General features: G+C 42.7%; 1 protein-coding gene across 1 annotated transcript in view; it reads left to right on the plus strand.

Moving 5' to 3' along the window:
• Positions 1 to 24,146, plus strand: part of CCDC170 (coiled-coil domain containing 170) — a 78,960-nt gene that overhangs the window by 45,853 nt on the left and 8,961 nt on the right. The window contains exons 6-9 of the mRNA XM_054570124.1: positions 2,982 to 3,299; positions 9,811 to 10,011; positions 13,377 to 13,550; positions 16,249 to 16,491. Of these exons, the coding sequence (XP_054426099.1) occupies positions 2,982 to 3,299; positions 9,811 to 10,011; positions 13,377 to 13,550; positions 16,249 to 16,491 (936 nt within the window). The remainder of the gene's footprint in view (positions 1 to 2,981; positions 3,300 to 9,810; positions 10,012 to 13,376; positions 13,551 to 16,248; positions 16,492 to 24,146) is intronic.

Here is a 24,146-nt window from a genome sequence, read left to right on the forward strand (position 1 = left end):
TACCCAAACCCATATAATAGTGAGCGGCACTGTAATAGGAATGAACGGTGCTTTAAAAACACAAACCTTTGGAAGGACTCATGGACATGGACCACACTGTGGTGATTGCAGAGGGGCGGGGGGAGGGGTGGTGGCGGAAGGGGGTATAAGGGGCTAAATGGTAATAGAAAAAATTCAATAAAAAATAAAATAAAAAAGCACAAAACTTTGAGTGGTTTCATTACTTAATGCATTTAATTGGGAATTAATACACACATGCTTTTAATTAAGAAACTAAATTGAATGCCTAAGTCATATTATTTACAGCTGTCTTTGTTAAAAGCAATGGCAAAAGGATCATTATTCATGTGTTGTATTAGTAGGGCCAGACCTCAAGATTCATTAATTTAAAAAAAATTTAGTACAAGGATCCCAGTCCCTGTCTCTGTAGGGCCTGAGGTCATTTGCAAATGTGATTTCCTCTGTGGAGGTCAGCCCCGGTATCACTCAGAGGGAGTGACTGGCTCCTTTCATGCGTGTCACTGTGGCCTGGCAGCAGCGCCAGGCCCTGGCCAACGATGCCCGGGTCACACCACTTCGGCGTATCCTTGAGGTAGCCATGCAACCAGCCTCCAGGAGGGCCGCATCCTCCCGAGAGCTCTACAGCTAATTGCATCTGCAGCCTGAGGCCACCTGTGTCCAGCAGGTGACCCCCCGGTGCCCCTGCATCCTGAAGTGCTTAGTCAGAGCGCCAGGAGAGCGGCTGTCCCCAAGGCCTGGTCCCTGGTCCCCCAGGTCTGCATTTCCTACGAGGAACAGCGAATAGTTCACTGGGCTGAAACATGTCCAGAAAAGAAATCTGACCTGCAGCTGCGTGCTGTTGTAGCCTGTGATCACAGATGAATTTCCTGGTTTTGACTGGGCATGCGTCAGTTCTGCGGATTTGTTAGAGGATGTTTTGGCTTTTGCCTCTAAGGCAGTGAGACAACAGCCTGGTGTTGGGATGGAAAAAATGCCTCATAGCTGAAATATGGTAACTGTGTTTATTGGTCACCTGGTGTAAGCTGCCAGTTGGTTAGATGACCCCCAGCTGATAGTTAAGTCTATAGTACTCAAGTGTCTGATATATTTTTTGTGTATTCTTTAGGACCTTTTGTAAATACTTGTTAAAAATATCACTTCACTGGCCATGGAAACTCTCCTATTTCGCATCAAGGGTTTTCTTTCAATGCAAAAATTAATATGCGATATTCTATAAGGTTTGAAAACCGAGGGGATTAGAATTAATTTTTTCCCCCTGCATCATTGAATTTAGGACCTCAATTTTTCAAGCACATGTTAGGATTATAGTTTCCAAGTGAAATGTAGGCCTCATTTGTTACCACTAATGCTGATACTGGTTACTGTAATGGAGCAGCTATTGTATTACTTCCTGAAAAGAAACCTGTAAAGTGTTAAAATGTTGTATTTGTGAAAGAGGACCCTTGACTCTTTACTTTCAGGGCCCAAATTTAATCAGCAGCACTAGTGGGGCTTCTTTGCAGAAGGACTGGTTTGGAAAGGGGATGGGGACCTGAAGTTGTTGCCGGCACCGTGAAAAGCAAAGCATTTCACAAAATAGGTTCCATAATTAGTTTAGTTATTACGTCTCTGAAAAGGGCGGCCTTCTCTAACTCCTGTTCCCGTGATGGCTTTTATTTCAAATTGATGCCTCAGACTTCCTTGATTAAAAAAAAAATCAGAAGGGGAAAAAAAAAGCCAGACATTCTGTTTTTCTTTTCTTAAATAAAAGAGCCAGACATTCTCTTAAAAAAAAAAAAAAAGTAGGAAGTAACATTTCAAGTAATATTTTTCCTGTCTCTATACTGTTTGTGGAGATAAATTTTTTTCAAAGTTTAGTTTTAATGCAAAAGAGATGATTGCGTTTTATCTAGCAGCCTGGAATGTTGCTGGCTAGTTTAGATGTAGAATCTTTTATTCAAAGGTATTGTTTCTTTTTGGCTGTTTTTGACACTGACATACTATTTTTAATAAAAAACAAAATATTTTTGTCAGTTAATTAGACTACAATACTGTAGCGTTGCTGGTTAACCAACGGCTTAATCTTATTTGCCGTCAACTCATGTATTTTGGAACATGATGCCAATAATTGTTTTTCCCCAATGAATTTTAAATATGCTTCTTTTGTGTCTTTTTGGACCATTCTAGATTATGGTAAATAGAAGCAAGTACAAGGCAACCTTCCCTATGCCCTTCATTATTTTTATAAACCTAATAATACCTATTATATTATTTAAAATTATTATTCTCCGCATGGTAGTTTGTCTCCCTCTACTTTTTTTTTTTTAACTCACCATGGCATTTTATTATTATTTTTCTCCCTCTACTTTTAATTCTCCCACCCACCAAATGGCAGCTATTTCTGCTTCTTTCTTTAAGACCTATCAGTTTTAGTTTGTCTTTATGAGAAAAGGGGCTACACAATCAATAAATGTTGAATGAGAGGCCTTACTCTTCTTGACACCATGACGTTTCTGTGAGAATGCTAGTCTAGCCTTTAGAATAGTATTAAAGCGAAACCCCTATTTAAATAATTACTAGTGCGAAGTTAGGACTCTGAGGGTTTACTGTTTATTCAAAATCAATTTTCCTGTATACCCAGCTTGAGAACACATGGCACTAGATGTGGATTGAATCTACTCAGTGTGTTAGTCAACAATTTGTTTTTTATTCAATATTAACTCTTTCTAAAAGTCCACATGTAAAAGGCTCCTGTGTAGATTTTCTTTATTTCCTGGCCCTGATGTGATGTCTCTTCTCTTTTTCAGACACCTAAATTTCCCTGATGTCGCCTTTATAGTTTAATGCCTTTATGAAGAGATGTAGGACATTTAGATTGGAAAATGGAATGAGGACTTAACCCTAATTCCTTGAAAAAGCAAGCGTAGGTATCCCTCATTGGCTGCTAACGGTTTTGTCTTCACTTTATGGGATTGTTTTAGGACTTGCTCAGGGCCGTGGAGGCAAAAGACGCCCTGGAAAAGGAAGTCACAATCTTCCAAGAGAGGCTGCTTGCGGGCCAGCGGGCCTGGGATGCCTCAAAGCGGGAGCTGAGCCTCCTGAAGACAGGCTGCCGCGAGCTGGAGGAAAGTCTGAAGGCCAGTCTGGCTGCGGCCGCAGCCTCGCAAAGCCAGCACTCCTTGTTTAGGGAGAGAGTCGCAGCCCTCCTCTGGGGCTGCGGGGGTGCAGCGGGGTCCACCGAGGAGGCCATTTTGGAGAAGATTCAAGAAATGGGCAGCAAGGAAGAAAGCCAGAAACGGGTGAGTGGGTCATGGCCGCTTATGCACTTCTTAAGGACGGCAAACTCATTCCTTTTAGCATACTTCATAAATGAGCTATCTGAGTTGTTAAAAGTACCATTTAAATGTGGTTTTATCCCTTTCAATGATACGCCATACTTCCAAAGCCCGGAGAGTCACCTCTGACTGCCGACTACGTTGTGGGCTCTGTAGCCAGACATCCTAGGCTGATCCTGTGCCTGTTGCTCCCTCGCTCCCTCCCTCCCTCATTCACTCCAGCTGTGACCTTGGCCAGGCTCCTGAGATTATGGCCCCTGAGATTTTGTTTACTCGTCTCTGGGAGAGGGACAGCCACAGCCCACAGTCCACACCCCTTATCTGAAGTCCCCGGGGTCCAGTGTGTCTTTGAATTGAGAATTTAGAAAGGTAGTAGAGAAAGCAGTCTTGCATGTTCTTCCTCAGTGGGGCCACGGACGGGCCCCCTAATCTACTCCATTCATCGTTCTGCAGCAAAACCTATGAGTGACCCCACCATGTACGATACAGCAAGATTAGGAAAAGCCTCGTGTCACCCTGGTTCAAGGCTTGCTGCCAAAACTGGTCAGGTTGAGCTTTATCAGTAAATGAGTCACCACCCCTACTCCCCTAAAAAAAAACCTGTCAGTTTTCAGCTCCTTCTGGATTTTGGAATAGCAGATAGTGGTTCCTAGACCTTTAACAGTATCTCTCTCATAACGTTATTGTTTATTGTAAGCATTTAACAAAAAAATATTATTAAGTCCTTAACACACTGTCTGACAAGTAGCAACAATAAATATTACCTTGCTGCCCTTGCTTCTCCTCTCTGTCTCCCTCCCTCCTTCTCTCCTCCTTTTGATAATGTGTTATTTGATAATGTGCCTGCCTAGAAGAGCCTTTCAGGGGACCTATTTAACAGGTGGAGAGAAATGATTTAATTCACACATATGACAGAAGCTTGTTTAATTTTGTTATCTTGTTTATACTATTAATAAATCCCATGTTCTATAAAGCTTTGCTTAGTCAAGTGAGCTTCAGCCCAACTTTAAATTATTATCAAATGCAGGTTATTGACGTTCTAATCAGTGAGGTTTAACATGAAGAGTATCGCAACTATATGTGTAATTCCATTAGGAACCATTTCTACTGTGGAGTTCATGCTTGCTCAAAAGGAGAAAAGGAGTATATCCATTTTTTAATGCTCCGAAAAATCTTAGAGTGATCATTAACTCCAAGTTCAGGGTTGCCTTTGTAAATTTCCTTTTGCAATATAACATTTTGAATTCCCTTTAAAAAATTCTCCAAAATTCACACGTGCTCTGGGAGTAACCCTAGCGACTTCTTTGTTTAACGTGGGATTTCCTTTGTGGAGGTAAAGTGTTCATCTTTGTAAGGTGTGCAGGTCTCTGAGAGCAACTCAGTTCCTCTTGTGGTTCAGTACACAATTTGGTACCAGATTGGGGAAGGAAATTATTTACTGAACTGAGGAAAACTTCATTACGTTATTTGCCTTGACTAGTAATAGATGTACTTCAACAGGTAATGGTTCTTTGTCATTTCACTCTATTCCTTCCCTCTTCTATTTTTCCAAATGTTTTCCTGAAACTATTTTAGTTCCAGCATGTGAAACATGGCATAAAATTGTCAGCAGGATGTATATGTTTATTTTCTAAAGCAAAACGGTGTAAATTGGTGACGCTGGATGGCCTTCCCCCACTTCCCATAAAAATCAGAATGATTCAGTCTTTTTAGTGCCTTTGTCTGCATTTCCTACCCTGTGATTTTTTCTAATAGCCGCTTGCACTATTTAAAAGCCTGAAATCAAGCATAGAGCTAGCATCTTGTGTGACTCATCTTCAAGTAAAATCAGGAGAAAATGGATTTCATATATTGTCTGAGTGATGTCACTGAAGAATGGGGGCTTTACAAATTGATGAATGTGTTTGTTGAGGAGGCTGCATAGCCCTGCCAGCTTCCTTGGTTAAACACACAGTCACAGATGGACTGATACCCATGTGTGGCCTAAAGGTGGGTTCAGGCTGGGCCTGGCCAAGTTCCCCACTTCATGTCGACTCCTACTCACTGAACATTGCTTTTCTTGTTTATCCCTTTGCTATTCATTTCTACTCTTCTGTATTTCTAATTCTCAGTAGAATTCAGGACCCATACTTTTTCAGCAAGCCATTTCTACTTGTTCCTTACTTTTGTGCTCATAGCAAAATCTAACTTTTTTTTTTTTTTTAAAGTTTTACCACACATTAATGCAGGGTTTCTCAGCCTCGGAACTGTTGACAGTTTGGGCTGGGGAATCATTTGTTTGGGGGGCCGTTCTGTGCATTGTAGGGTGGTTAGCAGCATTCCTGGACTGCTACCCCTTGGTTACCAGTTGAATTTCTTTTCTTCTCTAAGGTTGTGCCCAGATATTGCCATGTGTTCCCGGGGCGGGGGGTGAGGGGGCGGGGTGAAATCTGCCACCCCCACCCCCGCTGAAAGCCACTCTTTTAAAGAAATATTCTACTGTCAATTTCCAAGAATTCCAAATGAGTACTTGGGTGTTATTTAGCTTTGAAATTTGAGGACACTTGTAACAGGTACTTTTGAAATGATTTCTTGCACAATGAGCAGAAAGTTGCAACATTTTCAGGTTTTAGTTTAGAATTTAGAGGCCAAAATTTTTGTCTCATTTTGAGCTGTTGCCTCACTGGCTAATCATCTGGATGAGAATTGATTATGCACAGGGGACACATGACTGTGATTGATTTCCATGTCATGTCCTAAGTTAAAGACAAACTAATACAAGCTCACGAATATTTACCTAGACTTCAGCTCTTCGGTTGTGCTTTATGTACACACAAGGCTTTATTTTTCTCCACTGGAGTGTTTCTTAGTCTGGCAGCCCTCTGGGGGCTGTGGGGACCAGCCTGATGCCTGAAGGACCTGAGGTGGCTCCCACAAGCCCCCCAGACCCCCTTTGACGCTTATCATTCTGCTCTGTTCTTAACCCTTGAATCTACTAGGCCAAACATGTACCAAGAAGCATCAACAGACTTCCAGTGACCTTTCATTGTCCACTGTTATGGTACACGGTCACCTCTGGTCACAAGGGCGTTGGGAAGAGTGAACAGATAGGGATTTTATCTTTCCCAGCCTCTAGAATGTATTAATGTCCTAGGATGGCTATGACAAAGTCCCATGAACTAGGGGGCTTAAATGACGGCCATTTATTGTCTCACAGTCTAGGAGACCAGGAGTCCAAAATCAAGGTGTCGGGCAGGACTGGGTTCTTAGAAGGGCTGCGAGGGTGAATCCACCCTGTGCCTCTCACCTCGCTTCTGGTGGCCTCCGGCTGCCCCTTGGCTATGGATGGCTTGTCCCTGCATCTTCACATCATTTCCCTTCTATTCATATGCATCTCTGTGTCCCGGCTTCCCCTTTCTATAAGGATGTGAGTCATAGTGGACGAGGGCCCACCCTCACGGCCTCATTTTAACTTGATTATCTCGGTAAAGGCTACCGTTCTAAATAAGGTCACATTGTGCGGTGCTGGGAGACTCAGCACACCTCTATTGGGGGTGCCTCCTTCAACTCCTAACAAAAACTGACATGCACAGAGGGCGCGGGGGAGGGTTAGCCAGTCAGGAGTGTCGGCCGCACGTAGTGACCGGAGGGAAGGACTATTTGGTGTTATACCTGGTTCCTTAGAACTTACTTTATGTATTAAGTGAAAACTATAACTTGAATAATCAGAAAAGACTTGTTATGCCCAAAAGGCAGTGGCCCTTAAGTGACCCTGGTGGCTCTTTCTTCAGTTTAGAGCTCTCGTGTTTCCATTTGGGTCAGTCTGAGTGCAAAAGTGCCTCTTTGGTGAAATCAGCAGATACTTGTCCTTGTAGAGTAAATTAATTCTTTTAGGGAACTATGATTTCACTTCCAAAAATCTAGCAGCTTGTATTTGAAGTGTAGTTTATTTTGGTGCTTTTTATTAAAAAAAATTGCAGTATATCTACTTTATTACCTCCCCCTCTCCACCCACGGTTCCCGGCCATTTTTTAGTGTTGAAACTCCTGGTGCATTTTGTCCCACAGAGTGTCAGGGGTATGTTAGCAGGTGATACTAAGAAAAAGAAAAAAAAAAAGAAAAGAAAATGCTTCTTGATTCTTTAGACTTCTTGGTGGGAAAGATACACCACTACTTTACAGGTTTGGTGGGAGACGTCTATGCATTCAGACCCTGGCATTTGGTGTTCCCCAGAATTCAGTCAGATTGGAACATTCATTTATCTATTCGTTCATGCATTTATGTAAATTTAGCTCAGAAAAAAACTTGGTGGTGTCTTGTGCACTGAAACCTAATGAGCTCATGAAGCCGAGTTCTGTGAGGCATAGAGGACTGATTTCTAGGAGAGACTTCGCTTTGCTCCGGTCTGCGGTGTGCTGACTGTGGCTAAGCGGTCACTCAGCACTCCATCTCTCCAGCTGAGGCTTTCTGTGTCTCTTTTCTCTTTGGTGGGTCAGCTGTAGGAGAGGAGAAGTATTGAAGGATCTTTAAGTAGAAAGACTTTTTTGTACATGAAATTAAGTATGAAGCCACATCTGCTGCACAGAGATGTGTTATACCTTGTATCATATATTAGACAGTCCCCCAGGAGGTAGCATCTCGGGGACGATGTTTGATGGCCATTGTTTTATAGGTTACTTCGTATGTTGTACCAAGATAAGCAAACCGTTCTCTTGCATTAAGATCAGATCTATCATTAGTGAGTAATAAGGACAGGAAATATGACCTGATGGGTCTCAGAGCCTCATGTTCTGTAATGAAATTTGCAATTTCCTTGGGAACTATAATTCCTTGGATGTACCACTGAACAGCTTGCCATCAAATATCTGATTTTTGAAACATAGCCCTGGGATCTTGAGAGCCATAGATGCCAGGATTAGAGAATTTAGAGGCCAAGAAGTCTAGCGTTCCTGATAATAGCACTTCAGTCTACCCTATAACATTCTTAACTAATGGTTGGCCAACTTCTGGCTATCTCCAGCAACTGGAAACTACTACCCAACATGGGAAGATGCTTAAAATGTGAGGTAAAAGCAAAAAAGATAAAATGACCCATATAATATCATCTCACTTATACTAAAACACTACATAAGATAAATTATTTGAAAATATTAATAGTTGTTACCTCTAGGCAGTGGGATCACAGGGATTTTTTTTCTTGATTTATATATATTTTTGTCCTTAATTAATCTTATACAATGGCTATATATTACTTTGTAATTGTGGGGACCAGGAAAAAATTATGTCTTACATTGAGGTTGAATTCTTTTTCTGATTTATACCTATTGGTCCTCAACTTAAGCTTTGCAGATAACTCAGAACAAATCCTGTTATCCTTTCAAAATATTTGAAGCCAGCTTTAATGTCTTCTTGCCTTGAAAAATGGTTGTTTAAAGATAGGCAAGCAAAAGTTGTTTTGTTTTAAATGGCAGCTCTAACTGTGAAGCTGTCAAGATATTTGTTTCTGTGAGAATGGTACTGAGTATTATGTAAATATCTACTACTCTTAATCCTCTCCTTTTCTACAACAAACTCTCACAACAAAACTAAATTTACCACCTCAAACTTGGTGTTTTTTAATTGAATCTAACATTTTATGGAAACTGGATTTGCTAGGATTGATTTGAGTTTCTCAAAGTGCACCTGAGGTCTTTGGTAAACTTAGGGTCTTGGTTTAAGGGAGGGTCAGGACAAAATGAGCAACTCCACGGAAGGGTGGAAGCATTGGGCGGTAGGGGTCCTGAGAGTCTAGGGACTTTCGGTGCAGAAGCAGTGATTTTATGTTGTAGGAGAGGAGGTAATCATCATCTGTCTGCCTGCTTGTATATTGCCATTGGCCCTATGTAGAATCTCCATATGAAGTTTGACCTTTCAAATGCTAAAATGATGACATCAACCCATAACTGTGCATCCCAGAGGTAGTGCCACTGAAGGTTCATAAGGGAGTAACCAACTTGATGGACAATTGAAAGAGAGCTTGAGACAATAGTATCTTTATAGACTTGAATGCACCAGTAACATCTCAAGTCTTCTTATCAAGATTAACTCACTGTGTTGTCTTTGATCCACTGTATATATTGGAAGAAGAATGATACTTTTATAGGTTTTAAAGGTACTTTCTGTCTGAACTCTTTTTCGAACTCAGCTTTGAGACCCTGGAATTGATGGCAGTTTTAGGCGTAAATAAATGTTATCCATAAACATTTATCAAGCAACCTGTTGGAGGAATTATAAAAAATTAAAAATGCCAATCAAAAGTATCCTATTTGGTAATGAATGCAGATTCATTTTGAGCAGAGGCAAATACATCCATCAGTTACCTGTTTTTTATATCATGTTTACAAGGAATCTGGAAGCTGTGTTATAAATAACCTGTTGCTAGCGCTGAGTGCTAGATTTTAACACTTTGCTGCATCTTAAAACAACGTTTATTCTTGTTCTGTTTTTTTGTTGCCAGATGGTTTCCCAGTTGGAAGCCCAAGTATCTGAGCTTGTTGAACAGTTGGAAAGTGAGTCTGGGTTTCACCAGCAAGCTCTGCAGAGAGCCCAGAAAGCAGAAAACAAGGTGGAGACCCTTCAGGGCCAGCTGACACACCTGGAGGGGGAGCTGGTGTCTGGAGACGTTTTACGGGACAACTTGAATTTTGAGAAACAAAAAGTAATAACCCGAGGGCGTGTCTATGGGTGGACACATCTGCTGTACTGAAATTTTACCTGAAAATATTCTGAGTTTTGCAGCGCTTCCATAGATTGGTTCAGTTCTGAGTCATGAGTAAATTTCATGGAACAATGGGTATTGTTTTGAGGTCTCTTCCTATTGTTTGGAGCTTCCTTGATTCAAATGAAATCTACTAATTCAGTTAAATCTAATTAAACTTAACAGGTATTTATTGAATGCCTATTATACACGAGACCCTGAAGGTTTGGAGGGTAAGGTATGAATAACTCAAGGTTCTTGATCTTACATCGTTCCTAATTCAATAGAGGAGACAGGCATTTGAATAATTTGCTGTACCAAAGGCTTTAAATATTATAATTGATGTATTGATTAATGAAGTGCAACAGAAGCCCAGTGAAAGGAGTGAGAACTTCAGTGAAAGAGGGTGATTTTATAGCAAGATGACTGTTGAGTTCATCTTTGAAGGATAAGTCGGATTTTCACGGAGAGAGGGGGCAGATACTGCCAGGCCCACAGTTCGAACAGAGGCACGAAGGCTTGCAGGTGCACGGCTCAGGCAGAGAGCGCAGAGGTATTGTACCTGTGTGGCTGGAGCCTGGCAGTCTTGGTGGGGCTAGGGCGGGAGGGGAGCCTGGCGGGGCTCAGATGAGGAAGACCGAGTGTTCTTTCTTTGGGAGAATGTGAAGTGACCAAAGTGTTTTTGAACATCACAATCTTTCAGAAAGAGGATGTGCCATCACTGTGGAGCCGAGGTGGCTGTGGTGATAGCCCAGGGGGAGAGAAGGGGAGCAGGCAGGAAAGAAAGGGGGCCACACTCGTAATCTGCCCCTGGAAGGTTGGCTGTGGCCTCCGGGGGCAGTTTTAGTGGAGTGGGGTGGGGGGAAAGGGAAGCCAGTTTGCACTGAGCAGCGGGGTGACTCAGAAGGGAACGGACAGAGACTTAGATGTCTGGTGACCACAGAGAAAACAGGAAAGAATAGCAGCTGTGAGAAACAGGGTCAAAGGCAGGCTTACCTGGATATCATGGGAAGGTACACATTTGTGGGCCGCAGGAATCCCCAGAGAAGGGTCAAGAGACCAATGGAACTGAGAGCACAAGGGCAGACTTTGGCATGGAAAATACCATTAGGTTGAAAAATCTGTACTCAGGAAGCTCATTCATTTTCATCCTTCTGTGCTTACAAAAATTGAGGAAGCACCGTGCCTGCATCGCAGGTTGGATATGCAATGATACTTGAAAGTATCTGAGGGAAGTCTGAGTCCAGCAGACGAGGCGGGCAGATGGGGACACAACAATCAGTGCACACAGTGCCCTGACGGAGACAGGTACACAGCCTGGCAGGAGCTCGGCAGGCGGTGTGGTGAGCGAGCACCGAGTCCAAGGACATTCACGTTCAAATATGTGAAAAACAGTTGTCTGGCCAAAGAAAAGGGCCTCCTTGGCATCCCATATGGCACAGTGCTCTGAGAAACTGTTCTCCTTCCCTTCTTCACAAGCCTCAGCTCTAGTGTCACTTCCCTTGGAATTTTCCCGAAGAAACTTATTCTACTTCATGCAGAAAGTGCCCCAGCCTCTCACAGCACTTATCTCTTCATTGTATTCATTTTAAAATTCCTTTTCCCCAATCAACTCCATGCTTCTTAAGGCCGGGGGCGGGGGGGGACTTTTATCTGAGTCTCTCCAGGACTCAGGGAAGAGTCAATAAATAGTTATATTATAGAAGAAACATAGCAAAGCAAAGAATTTTTTAAGTATATTGGTGTCTCTTCCCTTCCTTTGTTATAATGGCTCATTAATTTTAATTGAGATTATAACAAAATAATTCTCAGTTATGAAAGCAAGTTATGTAGACTGATTCTGTCCATGGCAAATTTTCAGTAGCTAACTACCTATGAAATCCACATCCTAATAAGCATAGTAGGCATGTAAAATGGAAAATCAAACTTGTACAGAGTTTAAGTTTAGATGTAGGTAATTGAGGTTCACACAAAGCAGAATATATCATGCTAAACTGTGACTCAAATGAAGAAAATACACTGTATTCCTTCCAGCGTCCCTCACTTTCTGAGGCCTGGTGAAGATCCTTGACATAGGCACTTCCTCTGTGGGGGCTTGGCCTGGGTCGGTCTTGCTGCCTTTTGTTTGCTGTGGATCCTCGAGAAGAATGGATGGGTCACACGTGAAATAGTGAAAGAGGCTCTTGTGCCTTCCCATGGAAGGTGCTGACTCCGTTTTGTTTAAAATACAAGCAATAGCAGTTATTTCACGTTCCCTTGCCCAGGCCGGGAATGGAGAGTTCCCAGGGGTGAGCTGGTAGGGCAATAAGAAGGGACAAGTCATGATGATGCAGAGACAATAGCCACCAACGGCCTCGCAGCACAGTACGCTAAGTGACATAATCACTGTGGAGAGATCAAATCGTATGTGTGTTTTTTAGCAAAATTGGAAAATAGGCACTTATAAATAATTTCATCCTGACGACCAAAAAAGCAATCATTCCGGGCTGTAAGATGGCGTGCTTCAGCCATCAGGAAATCATATGTATCTAAACATGAAATTGTCTGAGTTATTTCCGTGAGAAGAAAAGCTCAATGCTAGAACCCAAATCACAGAATGATGATGTAGAAAGCTCATTGGTTGATTTAGTCATCCTGCGGCACTCAGTGAACATCGCTCTGCACCTGCCGTGGCCCGAGAAGCCACAGGAATCAAGTGGAGGAAAGTCCCAGGGCAGTTTTGTAACTTTAACCTGTTAAAATATGAACCTGACTTTCCTGATGTGACTCTGTTTTGGAGTGTCGTTCCTTTATGACATATGAACAACTCTTAAAGACATTTTCTAAAGAATTTTAATTAAAGAAAAACAAAACTGTCATTCAAGTTTGTATGGAGAGCTTTGCGGCAACTGGTTAAGTCCTCCTTTTCCACTTTGGAGGCCAGAGCCGCTTAGGTAGGAAAAGTTTCCCTGGAAGATCTGTGTGTGTGGATGCTGGAGGGCTGGATTAGCCTCAGGGGCCATGGTGGCACCAGCATGTCACAAAGCAGAGAGTGGAGAAGTAGTCGGGAGCAAGCCAAACCTGTCCTATGGCAGGGTTAAGAAGAGTGTGTATTAGACTGAACACCGAAGTCATTGGCCAAGAGAATATGGACAAGGAACAGGAATGGAACGGGCAGAGTGGTTCAGGAGTTCATTACCAAACACTGGAGTTGGGGGAGGGGTGGGCTCCTACTGGTTTTAATGAGAACTACCTATAAACTTGGGAGAAAGGAAAAAGATTCCATAAGATCACCTGTTAAATTTTTTGTGTGTGTGTTTTGTTTTCACTTTTGTTCTTGGGTTTAGTATCTTAAATTTCTGGATCAGCTCTCACAGAAAATGAAATTGGACCAGATGGCTGCTGAACTTGGCTTTGACATGCGTCTGGATGTAGTTTTAGCTCGCACAGAGCAGCTGGTGCGCCTCGAGAGCAACGCCGTCATTGAAAACAAGACTATTGCCTACAATTTACAGAGAAAGGTAGGGGAGATGGAAACTTGCTACTGCTAAGAGAACACATTTTTGTGAAACTCCAATATTGAAATATAATTTACTACCATCATATTTACCAGTGTGGCTAGGAAACATCATTATAACAATACGTATATAGAATCTCTATTTCAAATCTAAAGTGATGGTAAGTGTATCACCTAAGGTTATTTTGGACTGTGAGTAATAAAGACTCAAAGTAACAGTGGCTTAAACAAGTAGAAGTGTTTTGTGTTTTTTTCTCTCACAAAAATTCCTGGAGGTAGGCAGCTTAGGCCTAGTGTGACAGCGCCACTCTGTAAAGTTTTGGAGGAACCAGGCTCATTTGTGTTCCAGGAAGGAGGTTGGAGAAGAAAGGAATGCAGGAGAGGGGTGGAGAAGAGCAGGCATGAGCTATCTTTTAAAGGAGGTTCCCTAGAAATTGCTACATTAACTTATATTTGTATGCCATGGCCAGATTATGTTCTGATGGCTAAACCTAGCTGCAAGGGAAGCTTGAAACTGTAGCTTTACTCTGGCTAGCCATTTGCCTAACTAAAAATCTCACTGTTTCTATTACTGTAGAAGAGGAGAATTGGGGAACAGTTTGTCTATATAAGCTCTACTGGACTAGAAAGTCAAGAGAAAAGCTTACTTCACTCATTCAAAGGAAGAATTAGAAACTTTTAGACTAAATAAATGAATGGATGAAAAGTATAAAAATATAATTATTAGTTATATAATTATTGGCATTAGGGAGAGAAAAAGGAAAACACAGATGTATCCTTACAATAGTTCTTAGGAGAAAATTCTGTGGTAGAATTATAGTGTGCAGGCTATGTGATGAGTCACATCTGGGCTCTGCCAACCTTTGTGACCTTGGGCAAATTGCATACCTCTCTGTCTCTCTCCTCATATTGAATTTGGCGATGATTCCTACTTCATGAGGTTATTTTTAATAAATAACATTTTGAACTCATGGATCCTAGAAGGTACTTATTGGACCTCCTCTCCATTTACTCTGTCTTGAGAATATTTCATAAAAGAAAGCAGACAACTTCTGCCGCCATCTGAGACATTACATGGAGCTACTCCTGTTTGAAGTTCTCCTCAGATAATTGAATTTTATCAATAATATCATTTCTTCTTAAGTATTGTATTATTATTAAAATTACCAGTATATAGAACTTACCAGAATAAATATACAGTAGGGTGGAATTTGACATGAAGGAGCTCGAGGAAGGGAGGCTAGTTAGAGAATTTTTTAAAGAGCCATGTGGCAAATGGATCTGGCCACAGACATTACTGTCACCATTAGGCAAAATACTGAAGCCCACAATTCAGTAAGTCCTTCACACCTCTGGACACTTTACAAATGCAGAGTCTGTAACTAGGGAAAATGTGATGGTCTTCATCTCTAGCATTCTATAATGCTCCACGATTCTGGTTCCTAATGTTTGTTACAGATGAGAGAGGTTTCTGTACTTAATATTCCATTCAACTGTGGCATATGAAGCCCATGAGGATTTTTCCCCCTCTTCTTAGAGTCCACGGTCTTTTCCTAAAAACCACTATAATTTCCTTCATCAAGTTTAATTGTCAGTGATCAGTAGTGTTTCAAGACCTTGTTCTCTGCTTGGTTCGTGGATGGTATAGGCCAGTCATGTAATAAAGACACCAAGGCACTCAAGCTGTCTCCACGTCCCTTCTAGTTCTAAGATTTTAAATATTTAAATAAAGCTTAAAAAAATTTCCTTGATATAGCAATATATGAATTTTAAAATAAGCTATACTACTCACTGGTTCTAAGGGATTGAAAGTAGTCAGTCTAGGTTTTTGGTAGTAATTTGTACCCTGCTGTCTTTCAGAAAAGACCAGAGCAAATATAATTGTCATGGGGTGTTGGAGAGGCTTTTGTTCTCTCTGTTTTGCTATATTCTGCTCTGGATAAGCCCGCTTTAGTTGTTTTAAAAGCAATTTACATTTTTATTAGAGGTACATCATGTTGGAGGGAATTAGGTGTTGTGAGCATAGTTCCTTGTGCGTTTGCTGTGGCTCTTGTGTCTCATAGTTTGCAGCTACAAAATTAACTCTTGGAAAGACAGAAATAAAAATGCAATCAGGCCCTGGCCATGTGTGACTCAGCTGGTTGGGCATCACCCTGCAAACTGAAAGGCTGAAGGTTCAATTCTTGGTCAGGGCACATGCCTAGGTTGTGGGTTTGGTTCTGGTTGGTTTGTGTAGCAGAGGCAACTCATCAATATCTCTCTCACATTGATGTTTCCCTCTCTCTTTCTTCCTCCTGTCCCCTCTAAAATCAGTAAGTAAGCAGGTCTTCAGGTGAGGATTAAAAAAATGCAATCAGGAAAAGGAATCCAGTACCTTTTTTTTTTTTTTTTATGATTTAGACATTAGGCTTATTGAAGTATAGATGAAGATCAATGTTGTCTGAGTAATTCATTTATTTTTACTGACTGTTCAATCTTTTTAAAAAATTTATTGATTTTAGAGGGAGGAAAGGGGAGAGAAACATTGGTTTTTGTTGTTCCATTTATTTATGCATTTGTTGGTTGATTCTTGTATGTGCCCTGACCAGGGATCAAACCTACATCCTTGGTGTATCAGGATGATGCTCTTACCAACTGAGGACCCTGGCCAGGGCTGCTCAATTCTTGTTATTAAAAAGAAATCCCTGTTTGTGTGAAACCAGCTCAAGACTCAGAAAGAAAGACTGGAGAGCAATGAACTGCACCTGAACCTCCTCAGGCAGAAGATTGTCCAGCTGGAAGAGGAGAAGCGGGTGCGGATGGCCCTGGCTGTGGAGAGGGACGAGGCCAACGCCACTGTCCAGAGGTTGCAGAAGAAGGTGGAGAGGCTGCAGAAGGAGCTGAGCGTGTGTCGAGAATCGAACACTGAGCTCAAAGCCAAACTGGCTGACACGAATGAGCTGAAGGCAAGTGCTCGGCTTCCTTTCCTTGCTGCTTTCTGCTAGTCACCCTAAAAGCTTATGTGACAGCCTTCCCATGGACATGCCAGAAAAAAAAAAGATGAAAACTTCTTCTGATTTACCACAGTTGTGGGAAAAATGCAAAAGTTACCCCAATCAGCGTATTAGATCCATTTAATGTTTCTTTACTATTGGAAATGAAGTTGTTGTTGCTGGGTGAAAGGTCACCCAAAAAGGGTGCTGTTAATGCTGGAAATAAAAACACTTCGTGAAAGTGTGGGCGATGACAATATGACGGATCACGTAGGGATTCCTCAGGCAGGAATTTGCTTGGGAAGAACTGAGACATGAACACGCAGCTCCGGAGAAGGGTCCAGCAGGCACTGGCGTGGGATGAGCTGAGTCACATGGAGCAGTGACGGGGGCGGGTGGACGGGGGCGACGTGCCCCCTGGATTTGAGGTGTCCAGCTTCCAACAAGGAGAAGAAAGGAATGAAAACTTAAAAGAAGTTAGTCAAAATATTTAGACGGCATTAATGGGTAACTTCGCATGCACGTATCGTATTTTAAATGTTAGTGGTTGCAGGTTGCCGATACGGAGGGCAGTGTTCTCCTGGCTCCTTGCAGACAGGTGCTCTGAAGTGGACTTTGGGAATGTTTCCAGGTCTGGAAACAAACTGGCAGGGAAGAGGAATCTAGAAGTAGGTCATCCCTGGAATATGTGTGGTGGGGGCCATATTTTAGAAGGTATTTCCCACTGTGTAAATTAGCTTTCTGCCCTCCCCTCCCTGGCCCGTCCTGCACCGAAGCCATTCCAAGCTGAGGCTTGGAATCTCCCTGGAGGGCAGATGTCATGGCCCAGGAGAGGGGAAGCATTTGAACACAAGGGAAGGGGGAACAAGGGAAAGCGTCTGAAGGTGCATGATGGGTGGGGAGAACATGCTAAGTGAGCATCAACACGCTTCTCAAGCGTTGGGACTCACCGTGGGGGCGTTCGTGCACTGGGGTGGGGACCGAGTCCTCGAGGTCCGCACATGGCTCCTCCCACCCTGGTGGGAGGGCCTGATGAAGGTGCTGAGGCGGAGGCCTAGGCTGCACCCTGATTCCTTGGGGCCTGAGGTTCCATTTGCACTCGAGGTGGACGGGGCAGCTAGGGGAAGATGCAGGCGGGAGGGCTCGCTGTGGGAGCAGGTGGCCGTGGGACAACGTGAGCTGCATCAGAGGTGCTGGGCAGAGCACCTGGGCTGCGATCCAATGGCAGTTACAGTCAAGCCTTGAATTAGCAAAGGCCAGTGCCCAGGCCTTGACCTTGCTCAATGAACCCTCACAGATTCCACCAGTCAGCTAGCAGATACAGTGCAGATTCAGGGTCAGCGCGAGGGCCGGGATCATCTCTCCAAACACCATATGGATTTTCCTTCAGCCAGACACTATCCCAGGAAGAGGAAAGGGAGAGAGGAGTCCTTGGAAGATTGAGCAATGTATGAAAGAACAAATATTAAACCAGAGGGAATACGGTTAGTTAAAATACAGCATCAGCTCTCATAGCTGGGATGATGGTGGCAGAGGTTGGTCTCTTATTTCCAAAAGAGAGCACAGCTTATCCTGCAGTTATCGTGCTGGCGCTTTGCTTTGGCCCTTCCTGACCTGTAGGGTGCGAGGCTTTTTTCATCTCCAGGCTGGATGCAAGCAGGCCCTGCTTTGTTAGAGAGAATAAAGGGCCCCTAAATCCTTCCAAGGGAACCAGAAAGCAAGCTAAAGAAATGGAGACCAGTGGTAAGATAGCTAGGAGTGGGGGAAGGTTCTGGAACAAAAACAGAAAAGGAACTTCGTTGTAGCCCAAGTGTGATATAGACCTTTGAAAATTAATCATAGGTTTGTCTTCTATTCTGTTCAGTTTTCCTCTTCTCTTTATTATTTGCTTTTTCTCCTGTTTCATTTTGGTTTATTTTGCTATTTCTTTTCTATCCTCCCAACATGCACATCGGCTCATTAATTTTTAGTCTTCCTCCTTTTCTAATACACAAATTTATGGTTGTGAATTTTCCTTTAGGTATTATTTTAGCTACATCACCAAAGCTTTAATACATAATAGCGTGATTGTCATTCAATTGAAAATATTTTTATTTATTTATTTTTTTGTTCAAATACATTTGTCTCTGCCTTCCCAACACCACTTTCCCCTGCCCCTCTCCCCCACCTCCCTCCCTCTTGATCGAAAATGTTTTCTAATTTTCTTTGTGGTTTTTTCTTTGATACATAGGTTATTTAGAAATACATTTCTAAATTTCCAAATAGTTGGAGATTTTGTAATTGTTGGAGTAATCTGAAGTTTAGGATGATGTTACTTCCAGGATGATGTTTTCATTTTCTTCTTCTAGATTCCAGGTGGCATTTTAACCTCATAACTCAGGACCACCTTAACCCACGTTTAGGCCTTGAGCTATTTTGAATATATTCTGTTGCCAAAATAAAGTTACACAGAAGAGTGAGAGTCTCTCCCCCACCCCCACCCACTTCCCTTACTCTTAAGATGCAGCCTTTCAGGTACTCAGTCCAAAGCAGGAATGATTTATCAAGGGTCCTACCAGAGGCAGGAACCAGGCTCTGATTCTGTCCCATCTCTGAAAGGTTGAGAAAGTGCACCTGAGCCCCTCAGCTGCCCCTGCCCAATTACCAAGTGTTGCCACAGAACAAAAGACCCCAAAACTTTGTGTACTTCTGAGTGTCTAGCCTCTCCGGAGGTTGGCCTAGTAGTTTTTGATGTTTTCTCAGCTCTTTAAATTAAAAAGAATTTTTTTTCTTGTTCCCTCTTAAATTGTATTCTGTGGGAGAGTGAGTCTGAACTATCCGGTCTCCCTCTCCAAGGCAGAGGAAGACATTATAGGCATTGATTTGATGGGGAAATGTAAAAATACCCAGGTAGATATGTGAAAAACTACTCCATAGATAACAAAGAAGTGACAGAGGAAGAAGCTGCCAGAATGTTGGCTACCTCAGTTTTCTGGCGCAGCAGCGTCTGAATTTTTCTGAGTGTACACCCTACTTTCCAGAATACAGATCTGAGGAACAGGTATTTGACCAGTCAACCAGGTACATATCTGAAACAAACATTTAATCTTCAATAAAGTCCCTATTTTACTCCTTAAAATTCCTCTATTTGGGGAGGAAGGGAAGTTATAGTGCAGTATTGCTGCCTGGGGTTGGGTTAAAGATGAGAAAGGGTCCCATGATGGGTGTTAAATAATTACGTACCATTGTAGAAAGGCATGATAAATAAAGCGAACTTGGACTTTCAAACCAGGGAAGTAAATTTAGCATTTCAGAGGTCAAAGAAAAGGACATGTTTCACTGAAGAATGTGTCAATGGAATAGTCCAACTTCTCTAAAGAAATCGCTGGTGGAAAGGAAGGGTAAAATAGCACTGTGGACTTTCAGACACTGAGCTCTGTGGGACTCTACAAAGCAGAGGGCAAGAGGAGGATATTGAACATTTTGAGTGATTTCCCAGAAATAATTAAGTGGGAGTGATGTGGAGAAATGCATGTTGGCTTCCCAGAAGGAGCGGAATGAGGTCTTCCTAACTCGACCACCAGTGGGTTTCAGAAGAAAGAAATGGTAAGGATGGAAGGTGCAGTGTGAACTGCCTGACTCCCTGTCCCCAATCCCCTCCGCCATTCGGCTGGGGACATTTGGTTCTTACCAACACATTTGCCCTTTCTCATGTGATGACGACATTTCTATCCTCAGGAGAAATCAAGAAGCTTAACTTAGACAGCAAGAGTTTACTCACCCTTACTTGTTATTTGAATACTATCCCTGTTGAAAAATCTGGGTTACTTCTGTGACCAAGTGCCCATTCTCTACCACTGGGTTCCTGCTCTGGTCTTTCTACCATACCCTTCCCTTTGGAATCTCAGATTCCTGGGCTTTCCTTGACTCTAGGGGGCCTGCCTTGCTTTTGCCACTTTCTCTCCAAGGAACTGAAATTCCCTCTCTGAATGAAGCTGGTGAGGCCCCACGAAGGGCTGCCAGATCTCTGCGACCTTGACCTGCAAATTCCAGCCAGCTCTCGGCACGTTGCCAGGTATTATAAAGCTGAAATATAATCATATAGTGACTACATATACTGTAAAGCATGACATAAACATGAGCTGCCATTATTACTAATTTTGTTACTGCTAAGAGTGGTAGCTGAACCGGGGGGCTGGTAGAGCCTTCAGAATTGCCTCTCAGGAGCCTCTGTGGGATTGGCCCTCGGAAACGGGGCATGGCCGACCAAAGTCACAGTGGAGCAGGGACTTCCTGACCTGTGCCACGAGGATCAGTGTCCGGCACCCAGTGGATGAGAGTAGGCAGAGAGCCACCTGAGAAAGGGAGCGGCACTTGGGGAAGGGCGGGGTGAGTGCCGGGTGCAATGCAGGTCTGGCTCTGAGTGGGGGTCTTCCAGGCTACGTGTGTTGGGAGTAGCGTCGGACACCGGGGCCCAGGCAACCCCGTGCGCCAGAAACGTGTCAGGAGAGAGGGGCCCACACTTCTGAGGCCAGGGGCAGACGTCGGAAACACATCCTGTGTCCATGGAATGTGTCCTTGTTTGGTCTCGGTGACTTCGGCCTCAGGCCTGTGTCATTGTTTGCCTGGATGATTCTAACGATTTACAAGTGGTCTTTTCACTTAACCTTTTTGCAGGCAGGCCTAATTCTTACAGTTAAAGCTTGGCTTTTTGGGTGACATGATTATGTAACATGTGGTTCTAGCACTAGTGCCTGGTTGAAGAACTTCCAATTCCTGCATCAGCCGCGTAAGGCAACATTTTGTGGTGCGGGGCACGTACCTCTGGTGGCATACAGAATATTTCTAGGTGGAAGACAGTCCTGAAGTGAAAAATGAATTCCCTTTAGTTTTTTTTCACTTCTTTCACTATCAAGGAGAACAATCATAATTAGAAGTTATTATGTCTTTTTACCTCGAGGTCACTTGCTAGTCTGCATTTTAAACAAAGAATAAGCCTTAAATTCAGTGCTCAGCGCAAGCAATAGCACCTAGTAATGCTGTTTGGTTTTCATTATACAACGTTCGTTTTATTGTTATCTTCCATTTGTGGCAAGTTCTATTGAAATCCTATAAAATTCCCTATAAAATAAATTTATTTAAGTTATAAAGGTGGCTGAGAACAAAACGTTAACATGGCCACTATGTGGATGTGGCATAAATTGTGGAGGCGGATGGAAATAGATGAAGTATGACAGTGGGTTAGAGAAGAGAACTGATAGAGAGTGATAATGTAATGCAGTGAGCAGGTGAACAGAAGCCCCTGATTGGCTGCTAATGACGCAGTGATAATTCCTGGGAGTTAGGAAGTTACGGGACAAGCTGAGCAGGGGACGGGGGCCAGATCACACGGGGTCTCGGGCGTCATGCTAGGACACTTGGACTTATCCTCTGGGTGTAGGGGAGCCGCTGGAGAATTATAAGCAGCAGCGTGAAATTGCCAGGAAAGAGACTAACAGGAAACAGAAGACACCTGGGGAAACCAGTGTTCCTCCAGAATGACGCTGTGACGGGTAGCAAAATGGCCTTCCTGTATAGGTTCCTAGGGCTGCAGAAACCCGTGGCCACAACCTGAGTGGCCTAATGCTACAGAAATTTATTCCCTGGCAATTATGGAGGCCAGGAGGCTGAAATCAAGGAGTGGGAAGGCTTGGTTCCTTCCAGAGGGTCCGAGGGGAAACCCGGGTCCTGCCGGGCTCCCGGGTCCTGGCTGCTGCAGGCCACCCTCGGCGGACAGCTGCGTAATTCCAGCCTCGGCCCCCATCTTCACGTGCCTTTCGCTCTGTGTGCCTCCCCTTCTCTGTCGCTTATAAGGATGGTTCATCTTTGGATTTAGCAACCGCCCCTGCCCCCACAATCCAGCGTGATCTCATCATGAGATCCTTACCTTAATCCTACCTGCAAAGGCACTCATTCCAAATAAGGTCACATTCTGAGGTTCTGGGTGGACATGTCTTTTGGGGGCACACTATTCAATGGCTACACTTACTAAGTTAAGAGTTAATTTTACTGTTTATAGAGGGTCAATGAAAATAATCTAGACTATACTTTTATCAATGTTATTTATCAAAAAATTGAGGTATGATTCATATGCCATAACATTTACTCTTTTAAAGGGTACAATTCAGTAGTTTTTAATATATTTACAAGGTTGAGAAGCTATTTTTATTCCCTAATTCTAGAACATTTCCATCACACCCCCCCCCCCCCAAATTTCATACCCATTAGTAGTCATTCCCCATTTTCCCCTTCCCGCATCCTCTGGAAACTACTAGTCTACTTTCTGTCTCTATGCATTTGCCTGTTCTGGACATTTTATATAAATATAATCATACAATATGTCGCCTTTGCCACTGGCTGCTTCTTCTTTTTATGTTTTCAGACTCACCCATATCGTAATCAGTACTTTATTCCTGTATGAGTCAGTGGTATCCAGAGAATAGAACTAATAAGATGTGTGTGAACATGTGTGTGTACGTGTATGTGTGTGTGTGTGTGTGAGAGAGAGAGAGAGAGGGGGGGAGAGAGAGAGAGAGAGAGAGAAAGTGAGCACATCAGGCTGGAGACCCAGGAAAAGCCAATGTTGCAGTTCAAGTCTAAAGGCAGTCTGCTGGCAGAATTCCCTCCTGCTCAGTGTAAGTCAGTGTTTTAGTCTATTCAGATCTTCAACTGATTAGATGGAGCCCACCCACATTGTGGAAGAGCAATCTGCTTTCCAGTAATTTAAATATTAATCTCACCCCAAAACACCCTCACAGAAGTATCCCTAAAGTGTCTGACCAAATATATAAGCACTGTGGCCCAGCCAAATTGACACATGAAATTAACCATCACAGTTTCTTCCTATGGCTGGATATATTTCATTGTATGGATAGACCACAGTTTGTTTTTCCATTAGGCATTTGATGGACATTTGGACCATTTCCACTTTTTGCCTATTATGAATCAGGCCATTGTGAACACTTGTATGCAAGCTTCTGTGTGCATTTAGGTATCTGCTGGAAAGCTACAGTTGGAGACCCTGACTTCGGGGTTATTGAAATCTCTCTCTTTAAGACCTAGGCAGTAATTTCCCCCTGAATTCTAGATCAGGAAAAAGTAGACCTTTCCAGATGAACTTTTCAATTTCAAGTTGTCAAGCAAACGTAAGTATGGTAGAAATCCTTTTTTGAAAGAAAAATAGTCTTTCATAGATTTCATGTCCCTGTGTTCAGTCAAAATAATGTTATTATAATGTTGCTTACATATGTGCAAACTTAACACTATTTGGTAATTTCTCAATCTTACTACATTTTTGCTATTATAAAATCCAAACCGATTGAGAAATCAAAATGAAGAATAAAAATAGAATTTAAAAATTAGCAAAATTAATTTAATAATCTAGATTATGTTAATTTGCTAAAATCATCATTAATAAGAATGTGTGGTACTGATTACTTACAGTACAGGTTCTTTTGTGTTTAACACACCCGTAGCTTATGTTGCCCACGGGCAGAACAATTATTTCACCATGAGCATTATTTTATTAGAGCAGAAACTTTGTTTGCATGTACACCATGACATGGTTTGGCCTTCACTTGGCGTGGACACATTATTTACGTACTCTCTCT

This window comes from Pteronotus mesoamericanus, unplaced genomic scaffold (assembly GCF_021234165.1).
Source record: "Pteronotus mesoamericanus isolate MK-2021 breed Mesoamerican mustached bat unplaced genomic scaffold, CSHL_Meso_final contig_20, whole genome shotgun sequence".
In the NCBI taxonomy this organism is placed as follows: domain Eukaryota; kingdom Metazoa; phylum Chordata; class Mammalia; order Chiroptera; family Mormoopidae; genus Pteronotus; species Pteronotus mesoamericanus.